The 23013-nt window shown below is 44.8% G+C and overlaps 1 protein-coding gene across 3 annotated transcripts in view; it reads left to right on the forward strand.

The window, feature by feature from the left end:
* LOC129698015 (spermatogenesis- and oogenesis-specific basic helix-loop-helix-containing protein 2-like) overlaps window positions 1–9779 on the forward strand; it is a 28115-nt gene extending 18336 nt beyond the window's left edge. For 2 of the 3 annotated variants that reach the window (XM_055636830.1, XM_055636831.1), the window contains exons 5-8: window positions 1592–1683; window positions 3953–4053; window positions 7673–8213; window positions 9401–9778. In XM_055636830.1, coding sequence (XP_055492805.1) covers window positions 1592–1683; window positions 3953–4053; window positions 7673–8199 — 720 coding nt within the window. In that variant the 3' untranslated portion in view covers window positions 8200–8213; window positions 9401–9778. Of the gene's footprint in view, window positions 1–1591; window positions 1684–3952; window positions 4054–7672; window positions 8214–9400 lie in introns of all 3 variants that reach the window. The other variant, XM_055636832.1, reaches the window with a different exon arrangement.
* Window positions 9780–23013: the final 13234 nt, after the last annotated feature.

The raw sequence follows: 23013 nt of genomic DNA on the forward strand, positions 1-23013 counted from the left end.
TGAATATATTTTTCTACATATTAATTCAATTAATTAGAGCAAACCATGTGATATATTTGAAAATGTGATGGCAAGTTAAACTAATCTCCTTAGGCTGCATGAGATCCATATCCTTCCATTCCCTGCATATCCATGTGCCCACCTAAAAGCCTCTTAAACATCAGAGAAACTTCAAGCGTTAAAGAGCAGAGTTCATCAACACTGATCCTTTTATAATTCTTTTTATTCCAAATGTGAACTTGAGCTTCACATTAAACCTCACTTTAGAGATACAGGGTGAAAACAGGCCCTTTGGCCCACCGAGTCCACGCCCACCATCGATCACCTCAAACACTAGCATTATTCTACACTCTACAGCCAATTCACAATCTTTACCATAGCCACTTAACCTACAAACCTGCACGTCTTGAGGGTGGGAGGATACTGGACCAACTGGAAAAAACCCACGTGGTCATGGGGAGAATGTACAAACTCCATACAGACAGCACCCAAATCTCTGGCGCTCTAAGGCAGCAACTAAGTAGTCTGAGACCATTTATATACCTTAACACAGCTGAAATCTACTAAATATGCCTCTCCTCCAGACATTTCTGTTCCTCATCAGTTCAAGTTGCTGAAGAGGCAGTGTGCTCTGTGGAGTTTTTGATCTTCTTGGCACCTAACTATACTTAGAACCTTTTTAATCATATTCACAACTGAAGCTAATCAGCGTCAACTCTCAAGGTATTAATGAAGGAAGCTTCACCAGGTTTGACTGTGATCTATTCACACGCACAATGTGTGGGTTGCTTACATCTGTACCATTCAGCTCCCAGTCCAAGTTGCTGTAATCTATGATCCGAAGAAGGGTTCCAACCTGAAACGTTGTCTGTCCATTCCCTCCAGCGATGCTGCCTGACCTACTGAATTCTACCAACACCTTGTGTTTTAATGAAGAATCCAGCATCTGCAGTTCCTTGTCGCAACCTTAATCTGTCATTGCAACCCTTAATACATACTGTAAACAAAACAAATATTTGCATCAAAAATAGTGTTTGTGTAAAATCCAATAGAATTGGGGTCATAGAGTGATACAATGTGGAAACAGGCCCTTCGGACCAACTTGCCCACACCGTCCAACATGTCCGAGCTCCACTATTCCCACCTGCCCATGTTTGGTCCATATCACTCCAAACCTGTCCAATCCATGGAAAATCAGTTTACAAGGTTTAACGGGAGCAGGGAGAAGAAGGAATGACCGGGGTGGGACAAGTCTTTGATATGTTAACTGCTTTTCCTGAGGCACCGTGAAGTGTAGATGGAGTCAATGGTGGGTAGTCTGGTCTGTGATGGCCTGGGCTACTTCCACAACTTTCTGTAGTTTCTTGTGGTCTTAGGCAGAGTTGTTCCCACACCGAGCTGTGATGCAATCCAAATGTATGGTTTCCATGGTGCATCTGTGGTTCAAATTGTAGATTTGGTTTTCCTTACAGTATAATTTATTTCCTTTCTACGCAACACGCAATAACTTGAGAACTGGTATTTGTAATGGAAATTAATTTTCCGTAATGAAAATGGAAAATTTATATTTTGAAATGTTTTAATATTTCAGATTCTTGAAATCTTTCAAACAAATCCGAGGTATTGTAAATATATATGGAAGGCAGATGATCGCAAGTATCCTCAAAACCAGTTAATACTCCGGTAAGTGAAATTGAGGAGACACCAGGAACTGCAGAAGCTGCAAATTTGAGCAAAATACACATGCTGGCGGAACTCAACAGGCCAGGCAGCATCTGTGGAGGGAATGGACAGATGACGTTTCAGTTCAGGACCCTCTTCAGACTGTTGAATTTCAGCCTCCTTCAGTCTGATGAGGGGTCCTGTCCTGAAACGTCACCTATTGATGTTCTCCAGAGATGCTGCCTGAGTTACTCCAGCACTTTGTGGAGTGAGGAACTATTTGTGTGATTTAAAAAATTCTAGTTTGCATGTAATGTCAATGGAAACCTTTGGACAAAATAGTATAATTTGTATTATTTTTTTTCATCATTATACAATGATTAAATTATGCTTGTGTTCACACCAATTTTTTTTTTTCATTATCTATGGAAACTTTTTTATTAAATATAATGGTATCTACAGAGTATAATGTTGAATAATGCCTGTTGTGCTGCTGCAAATCAGAATTCTGTTATTCTGTGTTTGGATATCCCTTATCTCATGGCTTAATACAAACTTTCTTTGATTGTAATCATTTCACCTTAAGATTTATTTTCATATTTAATGAGTTTGTTGATTTCTGCTCCTCGTTACTGGAAATACAAAATCACCCCAAAAGCCTTTCACTTTCTACCATAGTTAATAAAACCTGAAACTGCTTTTGAATACTCAGTCTTTTAGCCACAGTTGGTGAATCGAGAACCAGAGGGCATACATGTAGGTGTAAGGTGACAGGGGAAATATTGAATAGGAACTTGAGAGGCTACTTTTTCACAGAGAGGGTGGTGGGTCTATGGATGTAGTTAAGGCAGGTACTATAGCAACATTTAAAATGTATGTGGATGAATGTGTATGAAGGAACTGCAGATGTTGGTTTAAACCGAAGATAGACACTAAATGCTGGAGTAACTCAGTGGGTTAGTAGCATCTCTGGAGAGGGTATGGGTGACGTTTTGGGTTGAGACCCTTCTTCAGACTAATGTCATGGGGGAGGGAGACGCAAAGATAAGGAAGAGTGAAAGTGTGAAAACAGGGCAATGGGAATGGAGAACAAGGAAAATGGAGAATAGAACATTGTTAGCTGGGAGAAGGAACAACAAAGCAAACAGACAAAATGTAGTCTGAGACAGTGAGACTGGTCAGAGAACTGGGAAGGGGGAGGGATGGAGAGAGAGGGAAAGTAAGGGTTACTTGAAGTTGGAAAAGTCAATGTTCGTACCGCTGTGTTGTAAGCTGCCCAAGTGAAATATGCGGTGCTGTTCCTCCAATTTGCGCTGGGCCTCACTCTGACAATTGAGGAGGTCCAGGACAGAAAAGTCAGCGTGAGAATGGGAGGGGGAGTTAAATTGTTTAGCAACCAGAATTGAAAAGACATTTGGACAGGTACATGGATAGGAAGGGTTTCGAGGGATAAGGATCAAACGTGGGCAAATGGAATTCACTTAGAGTCATTGTGTGGAAACAGGCCCCTTGGCGCAACTTGCCCACACCCCAACTACCGCTGTTGGCAGCTCGTTCCATACAACCACCAATCTTTATGTGAAAAAGTTACCCCTCAGGTTCCTATCAAATCTTTCCCCTCCCCTTAAACCTATGTCCTCTGGTTCTCGATTTCCCTACTCTGGGCAAAAGACTCTGTGCGTCTACCTGATTTATCCTGATGGGGCATCTTGGTCAGTATGGACGAGTTGGGCCAAAGGTAGACACAAAACGTTGGAGTAACTCAGCGGGACAGGCAGCATCTCTGGAGGGAAGGAATAGGTGACGGTTCGGGTCGAGATCGACCCGAAACATCACCCAATACTTATTTCCAGAGATGCTGCCTGTCCCGCTGAGTTACTTCAGCATTTTGTGTCTACCTTTGATTTAACCCAGCACCTGCAGTTCTTTCCTACACTGTGGGGCCAAAGTGCCTGTTTTCCTATTCCATCCAAACTGATTTTACAGTATTTAAAATATAATCTAGATTATTTGAAATTATTTTTGTTATTTTCTTTGTGTTTTGGGGATTAATGCAGATTTGGTTGAAGCTTCTTTGGTCTATTACAGAAGATTAAAATTAAATGGGTGTACGCTGATTTCAGAAAGTAAATCAGTGCAAAATTGAGGTCACGGTGGTTATGAGTTGCTTTAGGAAGCCATACCAGTTTGTGCTATTTTTAGCACATTAATTGCTTTCAGAACAGATTGTGCTATTTTATTTTGAAGTACAGGATAAAATGAATTAAATTGATCCGATTTTTCATTACAGGAACAGAGTCTTTGGCAGCAACTTATCTTCTGAAAGAATAAAACCAAAAATTCCACACCAATTCACCAGAAATGAATATTTCAACAATCACAAAACAGATGGTATGAATATATTGACTCATTTATTGCTAAGGGGTTTAGGATTCAATGTTTCAGCAATATGTAAGTAGTCAATCATAATATTAATCTCTCTGGAGAGTTAAAAGTGGACCAGTTGACTTAACATTATTTGCAAGAAAGATAATGGCACATGGCAGGATCAAACCCAGGTCTCTGGCGCTGTGAGGCAGCAGCTCTACCCGCCACTGTGCCACCAGCACTGAAAAATGGATCGCCAGCTGGCTCCAAAACCAAAATCTGAGATTTGGGAGTCAACAGAAATTATTTAGACTGACAAAAGGATCAGGTGACACAAGGAACTGCAGTTGCTGGAGTCTTGGGCAAAACACAGTGTTGAAGGAACTCAGCGGGTCAGGCAGCATCTAGGGAGAGAATGGACAGATGACACGTAGTTCACCTCTACCCCATTGCGGGTATTGTACTTTGTCTCTGGAACTGATGTGCTACAATTCTGAGAACAATATTCTGCACTCTGTACCTTCCCCTTTGCTCTACCTACTGACTTGCATTTGACGATTGTATTCATGTATAGTATTATTTGATCTGATTGGGGATAGCATGCAAAAAAAAGCTTTTCACTGTCCCTCAGTACACTTGACAATAATAATTCTAAACCTAAAAGTGTTCCTTTTGAAGAAGAGTCCTGACCCGAAACGTCATCTGTCCATTTCCTCCCCAGATACTGCCTGACTCGTTGAGATTGTCCAGCACCTTTTGTTTTGCTAAAGGATCAGGATAATTGATGCCAATTTTGTAATGATGATTTGGACATAAGGATAAGAAGCACAACTTCACACTTTGGAAATGCCATTATTTAAATATGATATATTAATGCAAAGAAAGACTACAGCAAAATAGAAAAAGGGGTTAATGAACTTTAAAATGGAGAATTAATGAGCAAATTAATTTCTAGATATGTGTACTTTTGTAGAACAAATAATGTGAACCCATACGGCAGTAATGATTATTAAATTGGATAGAAGGACAAAAGTATCTTGGAGAACGGATTTACAAGTCAATATAAGTGGCAACATGGCTGAAATGAGAACATAAACCTCTAACCATTCACAAGGGTCCATTACTCAAGGGATTGAATTAAAAAGTAGTGAGATTATGTTAACAGGGTAAGACAGTGGGTCATATCTTAAAAGAACTTATATTGGCAAAAGTGCAAAACCAATTTTACAGAAGTACAAAACCAACTGGAAAGTGTGGTCAGGGAGGAGGTCAAAACAAAAGTGCAGGAAATAGAAGAATACACCTGTGATTTAAAAAATATATATAATCTAATAACTCTAGAATTGGTATCATGGGTTATTAAGGTTGACTTAATACTGAATGTAAAATGATCAGATATGTATTTATGACAATCTGGTACATGATTCTGTACAAGTACTCTAAAATTGGTTTTGCACTTTATCAAGAGAGTTAGATGTAGCTCCTAAGGCTCAAGGAATCAAAGGATATGGAGAAAAAGCAGGAACGGGGTACTGATTTTGGATGATCAGCCATGATCATATTGAATGGTGGTGCTGACTCCTGCACCCATTTTCCATGTTTCCATGATTGTCCTTCAGAGAAGGAGATATACTGTTTGTTCTTGTCTTTGTGACTCTAGACTTTCAATGACAGTCCATAGAATCAACTCAGTTCAAGGCAATAAAGGTAGACACAAGAAACAAGGACGCTGGTCCTGCGTAGAACACAAAGTGCTGGAGTAACTCAGCAGGTCCAGCAGCATCTTTGGAGGACATGGATAAGATGACGTTTTGGGTCGGGACCCTTCTTCAGACCTGACCCAAAATGTCACGCTTTCCATATCATCCAGGGATGCTGCCTGACTCGCTGAGTTACTCCTGCACTTTGTGTTCAAGGCAATATATGCTGGCCCAGGATGATGATGATGATGATGATGATTAGACATCTCTTGGCAGAATAAAATTAAGTAATTATTGTTTTAAATGTAGGACACAGAGAGGGGGAAGGGGTGGGGAAAAATCAGAAAGTCGCAAAGTTCAGTCTGATAAAGGGTCCTAACCCGAAATGTCACCTATCCATGTTCTCTAGAGATGCTGCCTGACCCACTGAGCTACTCCAGCATTTTGTGGGGTTTTTGTAAACCAACATCTGCAGTTCCTTGTGTTTCTGGTTTCCTACTGATCTTGTGTTCGTGTTTATTAGTGCCATCAACTTAAAATTTAATTCCTAATTGTCATTCACAGATTTGTAAGTTCATCTTAATTGTATGATATAATACTTTTTAATATAATTTTTAAAAAGCGCTGCTTAAATTCCATATTCCGCATGCTTCTTCTATTCGGGTTTGTTGGAAGTTGTGCTGTGCATTTAGATTGCCATAACTTCAAAGGTAAAATTGCTGTGTGACCTCAGCATGTCAGGACTTCAGCAGTTGAGTGTGTTGGGTAAAAGTCAGAATAAAAGGACGTGCCTTAAGAAAGATGAGGAGGAATTTCTTTAGCCAGAGGGTGGTGAATCTGGAATTCCATCCCACAGACAGCAGTGGAGGCCATGTCATTGGGTATTTAAAAAATGGAGATTGATGGATTCTTGATGAGTAATGCCCCTGTCCCATTTAAGCGATTTTTTTTTTTATTTTATTTTTTTAAATTTTATTTTTTTTAAATATATTTTTTTGAGATTACAGGCGACTACGCTGCCGCCACATGGCCGCCGGGGTATGGCCTGCATGGTCTCCTCAATCACCCAAAGAGTTGCACCTTTTTTCTGGTCGCCGCTGGATTTTGAAATGTTCAAAACTTTTCGGAGACAGTCGGCGCCCGTGTGCTTGACGCCAACAATCGTAGCCTGACGTAGGTGCTGTCGCCAGGATGACGTAGGTTGTCGCCAGGATGACGTAGGTGCTGTCACCAGGATGACGTAGGTTGTCGCCAGGATGACGTAGGTTGTCGCCAGGATGACGTAGGTTGTCGCCAGGATGACGTAGGTGCTGTCGCCAGGATGACGTAGGTTGTCGCCAGGATGACGTAGGTGCTGTCACCAGGATGACGTAGGTTGTCGCCAGGATGACGTAGGTTGTCGCCAGGATGACGTAGGTTGTCGCCAGGATGACGTAGGTGCTGTCGCCAGGATGACGTAGGTTGTCGCCAGGATGACGTAGGTTGCCGCCGGTGCTGACTATTCTATTTGCAACTACCTACGTCAACCAGTGACAGGTAGCGGCAACTGAATTGTCTTACCTTGTCGTAGCTTGTCACGGGTGGACGTAGTTTGTCGTAGGTGGATGTCCTAATGGTTGCCGGTTGTCGGTAGCTTGCCATAGCTTGACGTTGACTAGGAGATAGGTTGTTGTAGACATTGTCACAGACATTGTCATAGGATGCATACAGTCGCCGGTTTTTCGGTGACATGCTACGACTATGACAGTCACCAGCAGTCGCCGAAAAAAATCGCCTAAGTGGGACAGACCCATTCGGGTGTCAAAGGTTGACGAGAAGGCAGGAGAAGAGTGTTGAGAGGGAAAGCTTGATCCGCCATGATCGAATGGCAGGGTATATTTGACGGGCCGAGTGGCCTAATTCTGCTCCAATGTCTCAAAAACCTATGATCTTTTCTACCCTAGGTACGAGTTCCATGAATGGCTCGTTTGTATATCCAATGGCTGCTCCTGAATCCAATCAGTATTACATTCCTGCTGTCAAAAGATTAGTCCCGCAACTTCAAACAAGTTTGCCTTCAAACATTCCTTCGCCATCTCTCATTTCAGTTCCAAGTATCTGCTTCACTAATCTCCCCAACAGCTCGATTTTCCTTTCAACTAGCTGTTCCAGCAATTCTTTCCCAGTGTTTACACCCTGGGCACCTGATGTCTCCAGATCTTCTCTTGTATGCTCTCTTCTGCCTGTTTCAAGTGACAGTGCAAGTTCTCTATCATTGTTTCCTTCTGGATATTCGGTTGACCATTTTCCTCTAGCTTCCACTTCCATCACACAAACTATAGACACAGCTATTCCCTCAGCAATGACATTCACTGGCATGAACCACGTGCCAACTAATCTGCCAGCCCAACCTTCCCCAGCAGTGTGGTCAACCAGTGGAGAACAAGCTGGAGCAGGACAAAGAGAAAACGTTGGCAAAATCATTCACTAGACCCGTTCTGCAAGGTAACGTTCCACAATATTTCTCCTACATTGCTGACCTGACCATTTACAGATGTGACATTTCAGTTTAGTTGAGCTTAAAGATACTGCAAGGAAACAGGCCCTTTGGCCCACCGAGTCCACACCGACCATCCATCACACACACATTAGTTCTTTCCTCCACACTACGGACAATTTACATAAGAAAATTAACCTCCAAACCTGCACATCTTTAGGCTGGGGCATTAAGTAAAAGAGTTTCTCCAGCACTTTGGCTGACATGGTTATGCAGCGGTAGAGTTGTTGCCTCAAAGTGCCAGAGAGCTGGGTTCAATCCTGACATCAGGTGCTGTCTGTACATAGAATTTGTACATTCTCTCTGTGACCGTGTGTGTTTCCTCCGGGTGCTCCAGTTTCCTCCACATCCCAAACGTGTGTGTGTGTTGCTTAATTGACTTCTGTAAATTGCCCCTAGGGTGTAGGATAGTGCCAGTATGTGGGGTGAATGTTGGTCGATGCGGACTCGGTGAGCTGAAGGGCCTGTTTCCGCATTGTATCTCTAAAGTCTATAGGCATAGCTTTAAGGTGAGAGGGGCATGGTTTAATGGTGATGTGCAGGGCACACTTTTTCCACAGAGGGAGGTGACACATTTCTCACCTTGTGGTATATCTTGCAATCATGACATGACAATATACAAACTGGGAGATATTATCATTGAGAACATATAATTTTGTGCAAATCTCATTTTTGGGAGTAAAAATGAAACAGTCAGTCTGGCTGACCTAACTCAGTTTCTGCCCCATTCCTCTCCCTACTTCTCCTGTCATCTCCCCCTCCCTCTTCACTTGTACCGTGTACAATGGATACACATTCCACAACATTTCTATCCCTGATTTGCAACTCTTATCCTTTCAGGCACATTCCTCTACTACTCTGGCCTATGTCCAAAAATCTACCTATCAAATAACCCCCTCGCGTCTGTCCACCTATTACCAGCCACACTTCGTCCTGCTCCTCCTCTCCTCCAGCTTTCTTCCCCACCTCCCACAATCGGACTGAAGAAGGGTCCCGACCCGAAACACCCACTATCCATGCTCTCCAGGGATGCTGCCTGACCTGCTGAGTTACTCCAGTACTTTATGTCTGTCATAGATGTATGTGATGCATTGGATGAGTATGGACTTCTGATCTATAATTTCTGTGTACCCAGGAAAGTAAAGTTTGATGTTTCTTCTGTGTACAGAAGATAAGAGAAATAGAAGATTGTTGGAAAACTAAATCAACTTTGAAGAGGAAAGAAACTTTCAATAAAAAGTTTTGATTATAAGTGAGTGGGAAAATGGCCTAAAGTCCCAATCGTGAGTTACTTTGATGGCCAATTATTGGGAGATATTTGGAAACTGCTTTAGGCAACTATAGTTAGTGCCGGGATTCATCAACTACAAAGCAGCATCTCTTCTGTATTCTGGGATCGCAATTTCCACTGCAGAGAAGCCTATTATTTTGCTAACAAAATAATTTTGTGAAGCATTACAATTAAAACCATAATTAAATACATTGGGTTTAATCAAACCAAAATGTAGACTCTGATTTAAAAGAGTAAATGCGTAACACCACAAGTTCTTAACATTTTTGGGGTCCATTCGTTCCACATATGCTGCCTGACCCGCCGAGTTCTTCCAGTACTTTGTGTTTTGTCCAAGATTCCAACATCTGCAGTTCCTGGTGTCCACAAAGGTACAAAACAGTATTGGGGGTATTGGGGGGGGGGGGGGGGGGGGGGGGGGGGGGGGGGGGGGTGGGCAGCACTGTTCTGCAGCAATAGAGTTACAGTGCCAGAGATCCAGTTTTGGTCCTGACTATGGGTGCTGTATGGAGTTTGTACATTCTTCCTGTGACCTCGTGGATTTTCTCTGGGTGCTTCGGTTTCCTCCCACACTCCAAAGATGTACAGGTTTGTAGGTTAATTAGCTTCAGTTGAAATTGTAAATTGTCCCTAGTGTGTAGGATAGTGCTAGTGTACGGGGTGATCGCTGGTCAGCATAGACTCGGTGGGCCGAAGGGCCTGTTTCCGTGCTGCATCTCTAAACTAAACATAAGCTAAACAATGGTGAGACCACATTTGAAGTACTGTGTTGAAGTTTGGTCACCCTGCTATAGAAAAGACGCCATTAAGCAGGAAAGAGTGCAGAAAGCATTTATGAGGATATTGCCAGGGCCTGAGCTATAGGGAGAGATTAGGCAGGCTGGGACTCTATCCTTGGAGCACAGGAGGATGAGGGGTTATCTTACAGAGGTGTATAAGATGATGACAGGGATAGATAGGGTGAATTGGCAGAATCTTTTACTTTGGATCGAGGATCAAAGAAGCAGAGGACATAGGTTTAGGAGAGGTAAAAGATTTAGTAGGAAGCTGAGGGACAACCTTTTCACACAGAGGGTGGAGGTTTATGAAACAAGCTGACAGAGGAGGTGGTTGAGGAAGGTACTATCACAACAATTAGAAGACAATTGGGCAAATATACATAGAAAGGGAAAGTTTAAAGGGATATGGGCCAAACATGGGAAAATGCGACTAGCTTACATGGGGCATCATGGTTGGCATGGACAAGTAAGGCCAAAGAGCCTGTTTCCATGCCACATATGGCTTGATGTCTTTATAAAGATTAGGTAATTCTCCACTGCATGACACACATTCCCCAAATGCCAAATATTTATAAAACTGTTGTTTAAGAGGCTTTTAAATAGGCACATGGAAGTGCAGGGAATGGAGGGATATTGATCATGTACAGAGGGATACAGACATGTACAGTACATTCTTATACTATAACAGTTATGATGCATAGTATAACATTTAAGGCTTTAAGAGATTAGCTCTTAAGGACTATTCAATCTTGAGAAAGACGTGTATATTAATAGAAGTTCTTGTTATACTCTTTCACAATCAAATTAAACAAGAAACAATGAGTCATCAGTGAAACTTCTAAACCAACATGAAGATAGCATCATCACTATTTTTTACACAGGTGTGATTCACTAAACTTTTTCCTGCCTTGAAACTTTCTCTTAGAACAAAAATTAACTGGATTGAAGCTTAAAATATCTCAACATGAGATTAGTAATGCAGGCAGACTTCATACTATCTATGGCTATATGACAAGAGTTTTGACTACACATAGGTTGCTTTCTACTTTGAAGCATCCCAATGAGTAGTGTATAATATGAGGGGGGCATAGATAATGGGAATGCTCATAGTCTTTGTCCTCAGTATAGGGGAGTCTAAAACTCCACAGTCTCAGAATTTCTTTAGCCAGAAGGTGATGAATCTGTGGAATTCATTGCCACAAAAGGCTGTGGAGGCCAGGTCATTGGATATTTTTAAGGCAGAGATTGATACATTTTAGAATAGTACAGATGTCAGGGGTTATGGGGAGCAGACAAGAGAATGGGGTTGAGAGGGAGAGATAAATTAGCCATGATTGAATGGCACAGTAGACTTGATGGACCGAACGGTTGAATTCTTCTCCTATAACATGAGCTACAGAATTGAGCTTGGAAGGGAAATATTTTAAAGGGACATTTTTTTTTCACATGGAGGGTGGTGGGTGTATGGAACAAGCTGCCAGAGAAGGTAGTTGAGGCTGATACAATGTTATTGAGCTGGAAAGGGTGCAAAGAAGATTTACGAGGATGTTGCCAGGACTCGAGGGTCTGGGCTATAGGTAGAGGTTGAACAGGCTAGGACTTTATTCCTTGGAGTGCAGGAGGACGAAGGGTGATCTGATAGAGGTGTATAAAATAGTGAGAATATATAGGTTAAATACACAGAATTTATTACCTGGAGTAAGGGAATCAAGAACCAGAAGACACGTGTTTAAGGTGAGTTAGGAAATATTTAATAGGAACTTGAGGGGTGATTTTTTTTTCCTTTGGCCTTTGTGATCCCGGAACTATGCCCAAACGGTACACGATAGCATTACAAATTTTTGCACCACCTTACTCACAATTGGCCTGTGATGTATCAAGTTTCGTTCAGATTGATGTTATATTTTACAAGTTATTCACATTTTTAACTTTACAAAATCCAGTTTGAGAAAGAATCACTGTGGCAGCTGCTGGCAGTTACAGCTAAGACATCACAATGGGATCTCATTTACATAACCTGCCCGTGAACAGCGCTCCACCCGACAATGACATCAAAATGGGATCTCATTTACATAAACTGCCCATCAACAGTGTTCCATCCAGCGCAATGAGATTTTTTTACATTGTTGTAAGGAGAGGGGAAGGAGTGGGGTAGGGAAGGAGGAGAAATGTTATTTAAACATTGTTTAGTGGGGGAGTGCGATAGGGGAGAGGTGAGAAAGGGAGTGACTGAGAGTAGGGAACGGAGGGAGAGGTGAGGGAGGGAGAGAAGAGGGAGGATGAAGAGGAGGGGAATGGACTGTATGAGCCGGGCATGCACAGTTGGGGGCTATGGGTGAGTGGTGGAATAATGCGTTGGGGCAACTGGTTACGTTGGGAGAATGGGTGTGTGGTGGAATATTGCGTTGGGGGAACAGCGCCCAACGGGTCCAACTTGGTCTAGTATCTATATAACTAAAAGTCTCAACTTGACCACTTCCTGTCTGCGCTGTATATTGATTTAAGAAAAAACGCTACCATATATCACTATGATTTTTGGCCATCTTACAGTCCTCCTCCGCTGAGGCAGCCCCGAGGATTTTTCCAATCGATGAAAAATAAAAAAAGTTATGAGTGTATAAAATCTTGACATCAGCTGATTGGTCCTCTCGCCTGTCAATCACCACAATGAAGGTAACGTCCCTTCCGGGGGGCAGGACTATAAAACCCCGCATGTCTGGACGTGAGTCAGTCACTCTGGAAGATCGCAAGGGAGAGTCAACCACTGTGATTCTAAGCTGTGAATTAACTGAACTGTGAGTCTGCAATGTACTTGCAATAAATGATTTGTTAGCCCTTAATGACAATGCAATAAGTTGTTTGGTAATTTGGTGGCCTGCACTCTGCTTGAAATGCTATGAAATTGAATTTGGTGGCCTGCACTCTGCTTGAAATGCTATGAAATTGAATTTGGTGGCTTGCACTATGCTTGAAATGCTATGAAATTGAATTTGGTGGCCTGCACTCTGCTTGAAATGTTATGAAATTCAATCTGTTGGCCTGCACTCTGCTTGAAATGGAATTTCAAGGAATAGCCATGAGTGAACTGCCAGCCCACCAACGCTGAGTGACTGATCTGCCAGCCCACCAGGCCTGATTGACTGAGGGTCCAGCCCAACAATCCATTCGGCCCACAATGTCCATACTAGCCCCTGGAAACCAGTCCCTTCGGTCCACAACACCCATACTGGCTCTCCAGAAAGCCCCTCCACTGGCCACCAATATTGGAATTGGTGGAGAGGTGAAATATTGCATTGGGGGACCAGCCCTCCCGTGTGAACATGTGTACGGGTTGCGTTGGGGGAACAGGTTCGTGGTGGAATATTGCGTTGGGCAATGGGTTGTATTGGGGGACCAGGCCTCCCATGTGACTGGGACCCAACGGGTCCCACTTAGTCTAGTTGTCTTTTAAATGCTGCTTGAGTTTGGCTTTATGGCATTTATGTGTAGTATTACCTGATCTGATTAGATAGCATGCAAAGCAAAGCTTTCTACTGTACCTATGTGACATGACACATAATAAACCTAAACCTACCAGGGCCTGGCTCCACCAAGTCTGGTTTGTATCTTAACAAGCGAACAACAGCTATAACAATTATGTTTAATTGCATAGATCCCAATTGCTCCATTTTGACTCTCTTCCAAAACTGAAGATCAGAAGTTTCAATTCAAGTCATGGTTTATAATGGAGTCATCACCTCCATCTACTGCTCACACTGCCTTGGCAAGACCACCAGCTAACTTGCAGTCCATTCTCACCCTGGACACTCCATCTCCTCCCCTCTCCCATCAGGCAAGAGGTACAGAAGTGTGAAAATGCATACCTCCGCATTCAGGGACAGTTTTTTCTCCAGCTGTTATAAAGCAGCTGAACCATTCTATTTCCTACTAGACAGTGGTCCTGACCTCCCATCTACTTAATTGGAGACCCTCGGACTACCTTTAATTGGATTTTACTGGACTTTATCTTGCACTGAACATTATTCCCTTTATCCTGCATCTGTACACAATTGACGACTTGATTCTAATCATGTATAGTCTTTCCGCTGACTGGATAGCACGTAACAAGAAAGCTTTTAACTGTACCTAGCTAAACGTGACAATAAACTAAACTAAATTGTTAAAATTGCTTTGGCTCCGAAAAAGGCCATTTAGCCCATGATGTTTATGCTAGTTTCTGAATCAAATCGGTCCCATTCTTTCCTCGGATTTTTGTAAGCTATGCTCTCTCACTCCCCTCCTGACTCCCTCCTGAAGGGGAGGCTTCTTTTAGCTCTTAAACCTACGGGTGTACTGCAGAGAGCATACTGACTGGTTGCAACATGGCCTGGTTCGACAACCCGAGTGGACACTAACAGGTTAATCAGGGCTTCCGTACCATTGAAGGAATCTACAGGAGGCGCTACCTCAAAAAGGTAGCCAATATCATCAAAGACCCACACCATCCTGGCCATGCTCTCATCAGGCTGCGACCATCGGAAAGAAGGTATAGGAGCCTGAAAACCATGACATCAGGCAAGCATCAGGCTCTTGCACACTGCTCAGCAATAATCTCACCAACTATGATCTTCTATGGACTGTGTCTTAGCTTGCACTACAGACTTTGGAATTTTTGCAACAGTATTGTTGTTTTATTGATTTTTTGTTTATTATATACGTAATATTGCAATATTGCACCACTCACTCGTTCCCCCAACGCAACCCATTCCCCCAAAGCAATATTCCACCACTCACCCATAGCCCCCAACTGCACAGTTGCGGCTCATTTCCTCATCCCGCAACACTTCCTCCCCCTCCTCTTCACCCTCCCTCTTCTCTCCCTTCTCCTCCTCCCTTCCTCCACTCCCTCCCTCACATCTCCTTTCCCCTACCCTCAGTCACTCCCTCCATAACCCCTCTCCCTACCCCCCTGACGCATTGGGCCCCGTTCCCTCAATGCAATATTCCACCACTTACCCGTTCCCCCAACGCAACCCGTTTCAACCACTCACCTGTTCCCCCAACGCGACCAGTTCCCCCAATGCAATATTCTGCTGTTCACCCATAGCCTCCAACTGCGCAGGCGGGGCATACACTCACTCCCCCTCCTCTTCACCCTCCCTCTTCTCTCCCCTCTCCTCCGCCCCCTCACCTCTCCCTCCCTCTCCTTTCCCTACCCTCAGTGACTCCCTTCCTCCATAACCCCTCTCTCCACCCTACCACCTCTCCTTCTATCTCCCTGCTCCCCCACTTCTCACCTCTCCCCTATCGCACTCCCCCACTAAACACGATGTTTAAATAACATTTATCCTCCTTCCCTCCCTCTCCTTACAACAATGTAATGAATCTCTCATTGCACTGGGTGGAATACTGTTGATGGGCAGTTTATGTAAAGGAGATCCCATTGTGATGTAATTGTTGGGTGGAGCACTGCTCATGGGCAGTTCATGTAAATGAATCCAATTATGACATTGTGTACCATTTTGGCTTGATTCCGGACATCACAGACACACAGGCACATAGGCACACAAACAGACATAGAAATAAACAAGATGAGAGTTTGTAATATACTAGACTAAGTAAGAGAGGAGGGGGGGAGAGGACGAGGAGAGGGGGGGAAAGGACGGGGAAGGGGGAGGGGGGGAGAGAGAGGAGTGGCCAGGCTTGGACATGGCAGGCGGGCGGCACGGATGGGGCCGACTGCGAGCGGGCGGCGAGCTTCGGCAGCTCTCAGGACCTTGCGGGACCTCTGAAGCTCTCAGAAGCCCAACCAAATGACGGCGTGTTCAGTTGACGGCGAGCGGGAGGCGACAAAATGACTGCGAGTGGGGTTAACTCGCTGCTCGTGCAAAAACATTGCCCAGCAGGCTGCGCTTTGAAATCTCTGCACAGCTGGCCCTGAGGAGCAGAGCCATTATGATGTCATCAGCTCATTAGCTTTCAAAAACAATTTCAGAATTGTGAACAATTTTATTAATAAACTCAAGAAATAATTCATCAAATTTTCAAATGAGGGGATGTTCGAGATCATGAGATAAATCTATCGGAATATCACCGTTAGCGTGTCGTATTTTTGAGGAGAGGTGAATCACAGGAAAACACACAAATCCACACACAAATACATCCACATCCAAGATCAGAGTTTTAGTGTGTGTGTGTGTGTGTGGTCCCAGCTTCACACGGGTGGGCTGGTCCCCCAACGCAATATTCCACCTCTCCACCAATGCCAATACACACACACAATCATACACTCACACTCGCACACGCACTCACTCCCTCACTCACATACACTCAACCATACACACAGACTCACATACACACACACAGAGACTCTCTCACACACACACACACACACACACAGTATACTAGACCAAGTGCAGACCCGTTGGGTCTGTTCCCCCAATGCAGTGTGGTTGCGGGGGAGGGGGTTGGGCTGGGGGAGGCAGCATGTGGCATCACACACACTAACTACCCCCACGCACACACGCTAACTACCCCCTTGATATTATATTAATATTATTAATTTGCTCCTTTTACCCCATAACCGCCCTGTCTATTGACGCATAGCCCCCAACTCGCAGGCGCGTCTAAATAGGGAGGGGGGTAGAGAGTGAGGGCAGAGAGAGAATGGGGAGAGACAGAGAGAAAGGGGCAGAGACAGAAGGGCAAGAGTCAGAGGGAGAGGGTTGGAGGGGTAGGAGGAGAGAGAGTGTGGGTGAGGGGGAATGGTGGGGGAGGAGGGGTTGGAGGGGAGGAGGAGAGAGAGAGTGTGGGTGAGGGGGAAGGGTGGGGGGAGGAGGGGTGAGAGATGGGAGGGGAGAGAGAGGGGGAAGGGAAGGGAGGGGGAGAGGGGGGGGAAGGGAGGGTAAGAGGGGGGGGGGGAAGGGAGGGGGAGGGAGGGTGGGGAGGAGATGGGGTGGAGAGAAAGGGGGTAGGAATGGGAGGGGAGGAGGGAGATGGGGTAGGAGAGAGAGGGGAAGAGTGTGGAGGGAGGGGGGAAGAGTGGGGAGGGAGGGGGGGAGAGGGGGGAGGGAGAGAGGGGGAGGGAGAGGGGAGAGGGAGGGAGAAGAGGGGGGGCATTTATTCCCCACACCCTATCACCCCCACTCCTCTCCCTCTATTCCCCCCTCTCCCTCCCTCCCCCCTCCTCTCCCTAAATTCCCCCACTCCCCCTCTTCACCTCCCCAGGATCTCGCCTGTCCTCCGGATCTTCAGAACTTGCTCATTCACAGAGAGGAACACAGAACAGCAACACAGATGGACAGCGGTAGTGAGAAGGAGTCAGAGACCCAAATGCCAGCTAGTGTCGGGAGGGGGGTTGCAGGGTGTTGATGTAACTCGGCCTCGCAGCGCCCGCAGCTGTTGATAACTGCCAGCTGACAACCCTTTAAAGCCGCTAAGGCAAGACCCGTTCGCCCAGGAACAGACATTGGCAGCGGCTTCTGACTCTCTTTTCTCGATCTTTCTGCGCCTTTCATCCACAGCAGCGGGGGTGGGGGAGGGGGCCAGAGGGCCGGTGGGCCTGGATTGGTGGACGTGTGGGCATTGTGACGTCAGTAGCTGGTGAGCGGCGTTTATATTTTTTAAATTGAGTTTTGTGAACAATTTTATTCAAAATCTTGGGAAATAATTGACCAAGGAGTGGATTTTTGAGCTCATAAGTTAAATCCCTACCGAAATTGTAAAAATCTCTGCCTTTTTGTGTCTGGTTTTTAAGGAGATACATTTCAAAGGCAAAAATGACACACACACACACACACACACACACACACACACACACACACACACACACACACACACACACAGAGTTTTAATAGTTACTAGATATGATAGATATGATTCATAGATATAGATTGGAATGGTACACGGATAGGAAAGGTTTAGAGGGATATTGTCCAAATGCGTGGAGTGGGGCATCGGCAGTGGTGAAGCCTTGCGGTGGTGACTCGCAGGCGAACCAAGGTCGATGGTCAATGAAAGCATGGAGGACCACCGTGAGGGGGATGGGGAAGAACAATGAGGATCTGGTGTGGGGGGACCGTCGGGAGGGTGGGGGAAGAACAATGGAGGACTCGGCATGTGGGGACCGCTTCGAGGGAGCTGGGGGGAGAAAAATGTATAATGGGGGGGTGAGAACAAAGGACAATGGGGATCCAGTGTGGGGAAATTGTTGGGGGGGAGGGGGGACAAAAGGAGGAGCCCGCATGCTTTGTAACTCTGTCAGTGTCGTAGGTGGCTGCTATTTGTATCCATTGCGTATGCAAGCAAAGAATCTCACTGTGCCTAATAAAGTATTCCTTTTCCTATTCTTAACAGAAGCATCATATTGGTTGGCATAGATGAATAGGGTTGAAGGGCCTGTTTCGGCGATGCGGAAACAGTGCACCAAAGGCGGCGGTGGAAGATGATGGAGAAAGTCAGCAGCCGTGAACGGTCCATGAACTCACCTCCCATGCCCTCGGAAACGCCCTAAAGTTCCAGCTCAGCAAGCATGACCCGGCAACCTTGGCACACAGAAGTGAGGGGCAACGGCTGGAGACGATGGTTGATGCGTTTGCGGTGGTTGCGGGCAGTGGTGGTGTTGGTGGAGGTGGCTGCAGGAGGCCCTACTGCAGCTGGGTGAGCGAGCAAATCGAATGCAACCTGCGGCAGCTGCATTGGACAGCGGCGGAAGGAACCAACGGCATTGCGCTGGGCCAGGCCGACCCCTACTTCATCGATCCAGTGCTGCCAGGATAACGGGACTCAACGTGAGGAAAATAATAATTTGCAGATCTCCTTGGGCCAAGATCCGACTTTTCAGAGGCTTGAAAGTTGTAAGATGGCACCGGAACGTGGTGACTCTAAGCGTGCTGTTCCAGAAGAGGACCAATTGTACTCCTGTACAGTGTGATTTGACTGGATAGCATGCAGAACAAGCTATACACAGTATTCTCTATACACGTGACAATAAATAAACCAAACTTGATGTACTAATACTTTCATAGAGTTGTAGAATTATGCAGTGTGGAAACAGGCCTTTCCGCCCATACTTCTTAAATTTTTGATAGAACCTGCTTTAACTACCTTCTCTAGCAGCTCGTTCCATACACTCGCCACCCTTTGTGCAAATACATTGCCCCTCAGGTTCCTATTAAATATTTCCCCCATCACTTTAAACCTATGGATCTCGATTACCCTCGATTCCCCTGCTCTGTGCAAAAGACTGTGTGCATTTCCCTGATCTATTCCTCTCATGATTTTATACCCTCATCTTCCTTTGCTCCAAGGAATAAAGTCCCAACCTGCCCAACCTCTCCCTATAGCTCAGGCCCTCGAGTCCCAGCAACATCCTTGTAAATCTTTTTCTGCATCCTTTCCAGCTTGGAGCTTCACATTGAAGCTTTCTTGTGAATCACAATCTAATTTCGACCTGAAAACGATTCGAAGATCTAGTTCAGTTAGAACTTCTTATCCACCTGCTCATTAGTCACAGACCGAGACTTTCTCTGCTCTCCATTATTCCCTAATTACATACCGTTGTCTGCATTTTCTGAATTAAGTGCAGCAGTTAGGTTTGCCATCTGATTGACTGAATAAAATGTACTTCTGTACGCCCACTGTTTGATTTATGAATGTTCACCAGTTACTAAAATAAAAATCGGTGGTGCCTCAGGATAGATTTAACAATATTCTTTCACTCACTTCAAAGCACATCATTTGAGAAGAAAGAAAAAAACTGAAAGGTTCCTAAAAATGTGCGCAGGATTCACAATCCCAGATATAGATTCACACAGAACAGAAACAGGCCCTTCGGCCTATCGAGTCTGTGCCAACCAGCGATCGTCCCATACACTAACACAATCCTACACACTAGGGACAATTTTACAATTTAACCAATTCACCTACAAACATGTACTTCTTTGGTGTGTGGGAAAAAATCAGATCACCTGGAGAAAACCAACGCGTTCACAGGGAAAACATACAAACTCCATACAGGCAGCACCTGTAGTCAGGATCGAACCCGAGTGTCTGGCACTGTGAGGCAGCAACTCTACCGCTGTTGCCACTGTGCCGCCTGCTGTAGGAAGGTTGTTATTCAGCTGGAAAGAGTGCAGGGAAGATTTACGAGGATATTGCCAGGACTTAAGGGCCAGAGGTTGGGCAGGCTAAGACTTAATTCCTTAGAGCTCAGGAGGCTGAGGGGTGATCTTATCTATATCTGGAGGGGTGTATGCAAACATGAGGGGAATAGATAGGGTAAAATGCACAGAGTCTTTTTCACAGGGTAGGGGAATCACAAATCAGAAGGTATGGAATCAAGGAAGAGTCCAACTTGATATTACAGTGTTTAATTTGACATTGTGTTCAGCACAGAAATTAGACAATAGACAATAGGTGCAGGAGTAGGCCATTCGGCCCTTCGAGCCAGCACTGCCATTCAATGTGATCATGGCTGATCATCCCCAATCAGTACCCCGTTCCTGCCTTCTCCCCATATCCCCTGACTCCACTATTTTTAAGAGCCATATCTAGCTCTCTCTTGAAAGCATCCAGAGAATCTGCCTCCACCACCCTCTGAGGCAGAGAATTCCACAGACTCACCACTCTCTGTGAGAAAAAGTGTTTCCTCGTCTCCGTTCTAAATGGCATACTCCTTATTCTTAAACTGTGGCCCCTGGTTCTGGACGCCCCCAACGTCGGAAACATGTTTCCTGCCTCTGGCGTGTCCAAACCCTTAACAATCTTATATGTTTCAATGAGATATCCTCTCATCCTTTTAAACTCCAGAGTGCACAAGCCCAGCTGCTCCATTCTCTCAGCATATGACAGTCCCGCCATCCCGGGAATTAACCTTGTAAACCTACGCTGCACTCCCTCAATAGCAATAATGTCCTTCCCCAAATTAGGGGACCAAATTGAGGGATGAAGGGTCTGTTCCCGTGCTGTACTATTTATTCTATGTTCTAATGCTAGTGAATATCCAACATCAACTAAGTGGTGATGATGATGATACTTTATTGTCACGTGTACTGAAGCACAGTGAAAATATTTGTTTTGGATACAATCCAGTAAAAACATACTAGTCAGTGCAGTGGTACAGCAGGTAGAACTGCTGCCCCACAGCAGCAGAGACCTAGGTTCAATCCTGACCTCGGGTACTGTCTGTGTGGAGTTTGCACATTCTCCCTGTGACCACATGGGTTTCCTCTTCTCCCACATCCCAAAGTCATACAGGATTGTAGGTTAAGTGGTCTCTGCATAATTCACCCTAATGTGTAGGGAGTGGATGAGAAAGTATAATAATGTAGAACTAATGTGAACTGGTGATCGATGGTCGGCATGGACTCGGTGAGCCGAAGGGTCATTTTCCATCTTCCATCCCTAAACCAAACTAAACTACACATACAGCAGGACAGTAGTTCAATAGTGGGTTACACAGAAAAGCTGGAGAAACTCAGCGGGTGCAGCAGCATCTATGGAGCGAAGGAAATAGGCAACGTTTCGGGCCGAAACCCTTCTTCAGACTTGAAGAAGTTCTCTCTCCCTTGAAGAAGTTCTCCTCTTCTCTCCCTTGAAGAAGTAGTTCAATAGTGCCTTATTTGTCACATACCTCGACTGCATAGTGAAATTATTTTTGCATATGTTGCACATGCACCGTTATTCAGTCTAAAATGCGGTCAGCCCACGCGCTTGGTTTATTGGAATAGTTCCCGTGAACCAATATCTCTCTCCTCAGCTCACCTGGCCATCTTTGTGTGCCAGGGCGTGCCACCTGCAACCAACCTTAGAGGCCCTGCAGATATTACTCCAGTTCATCCTCTTACTGGCCCTTGCTCCTCGCATCCGATTTCTCCAGCTCCCTCACAGTCTCACCAACTGACGAGCCTTTGAGCTAGTGCCGCAGCACCTCGAGACAAGGACCACAACCGCGCTTTTCCTATGAAGATTTTTGTAGCTCCCAACATTCTGCCACAGCTTGGTCTAATGTCACCCCTTATGCTTCATATTAACTTCGTACCTTATGCTTCACTTTACCATCATTTTCTTCAACTGACAATTCATCTTAATATATTATCTTGATTCGCTCTATGACTTTATTGTAAGTTCCTAATAGGAAAAGAATTTAGAGGAAGGAGGCTTCTTCAGGGATAACACAGAACTGTGAATGGGTGATCGATGGTCGGCATGGACTTGGTTGGCTGAAGATGGACACAAAATGCTGGAGTAACTCAGTGGGACAGGCAACATCTCTGGAGAGAAGGAATGGATGCATTTCGGGTCGAGACCCTTCTTCAGAGGTGGGCTGAAGGATCTGTTTCCTTGTTGCATCTCTAAGCTAAACTAAAAACTAAGTGTGATATGCCACAGATTATTCAGGCTTTCTGTTCTTTCACATGTTTCAGCCTTTGAAATCTCACATATGGTATAACATAATTGCTATTTTTATATTTGTCCTAATTTACTTTTTTTTTAATATCCTTTTCCATTTTTGGTGATATTGTAAGCCTTGCCCTTTACTTGAACATAGTCATAGAAGCATACAGCACGGAATCAGGCCCATCGGCCCAACTTGTCCTAATGTCTTTTGAATGGTGGATAGACACAAAGTGCTGGAGTATCTCAGCGGGACAGGCAGCATCTATAGAGAGAAGGAATGGGTGATGTTTCGGGTCAAGA

This window comes from Leucoraja erinacea, chromosome 6 (genome assembly GCF_028641065.1).
Source record: "Leucoraja erinacea ecotype New England chromosome 6, Leri_hhj_1, whole genome shotgun sequence".
NCBI classification, from domain to species: domain Eukaryota; kingdom Metazoa; phylum Chordata; class Chondrichthyes; order Rajiformes; family Rajidae; genus Leucoraja; species Leucoraja erinaceus.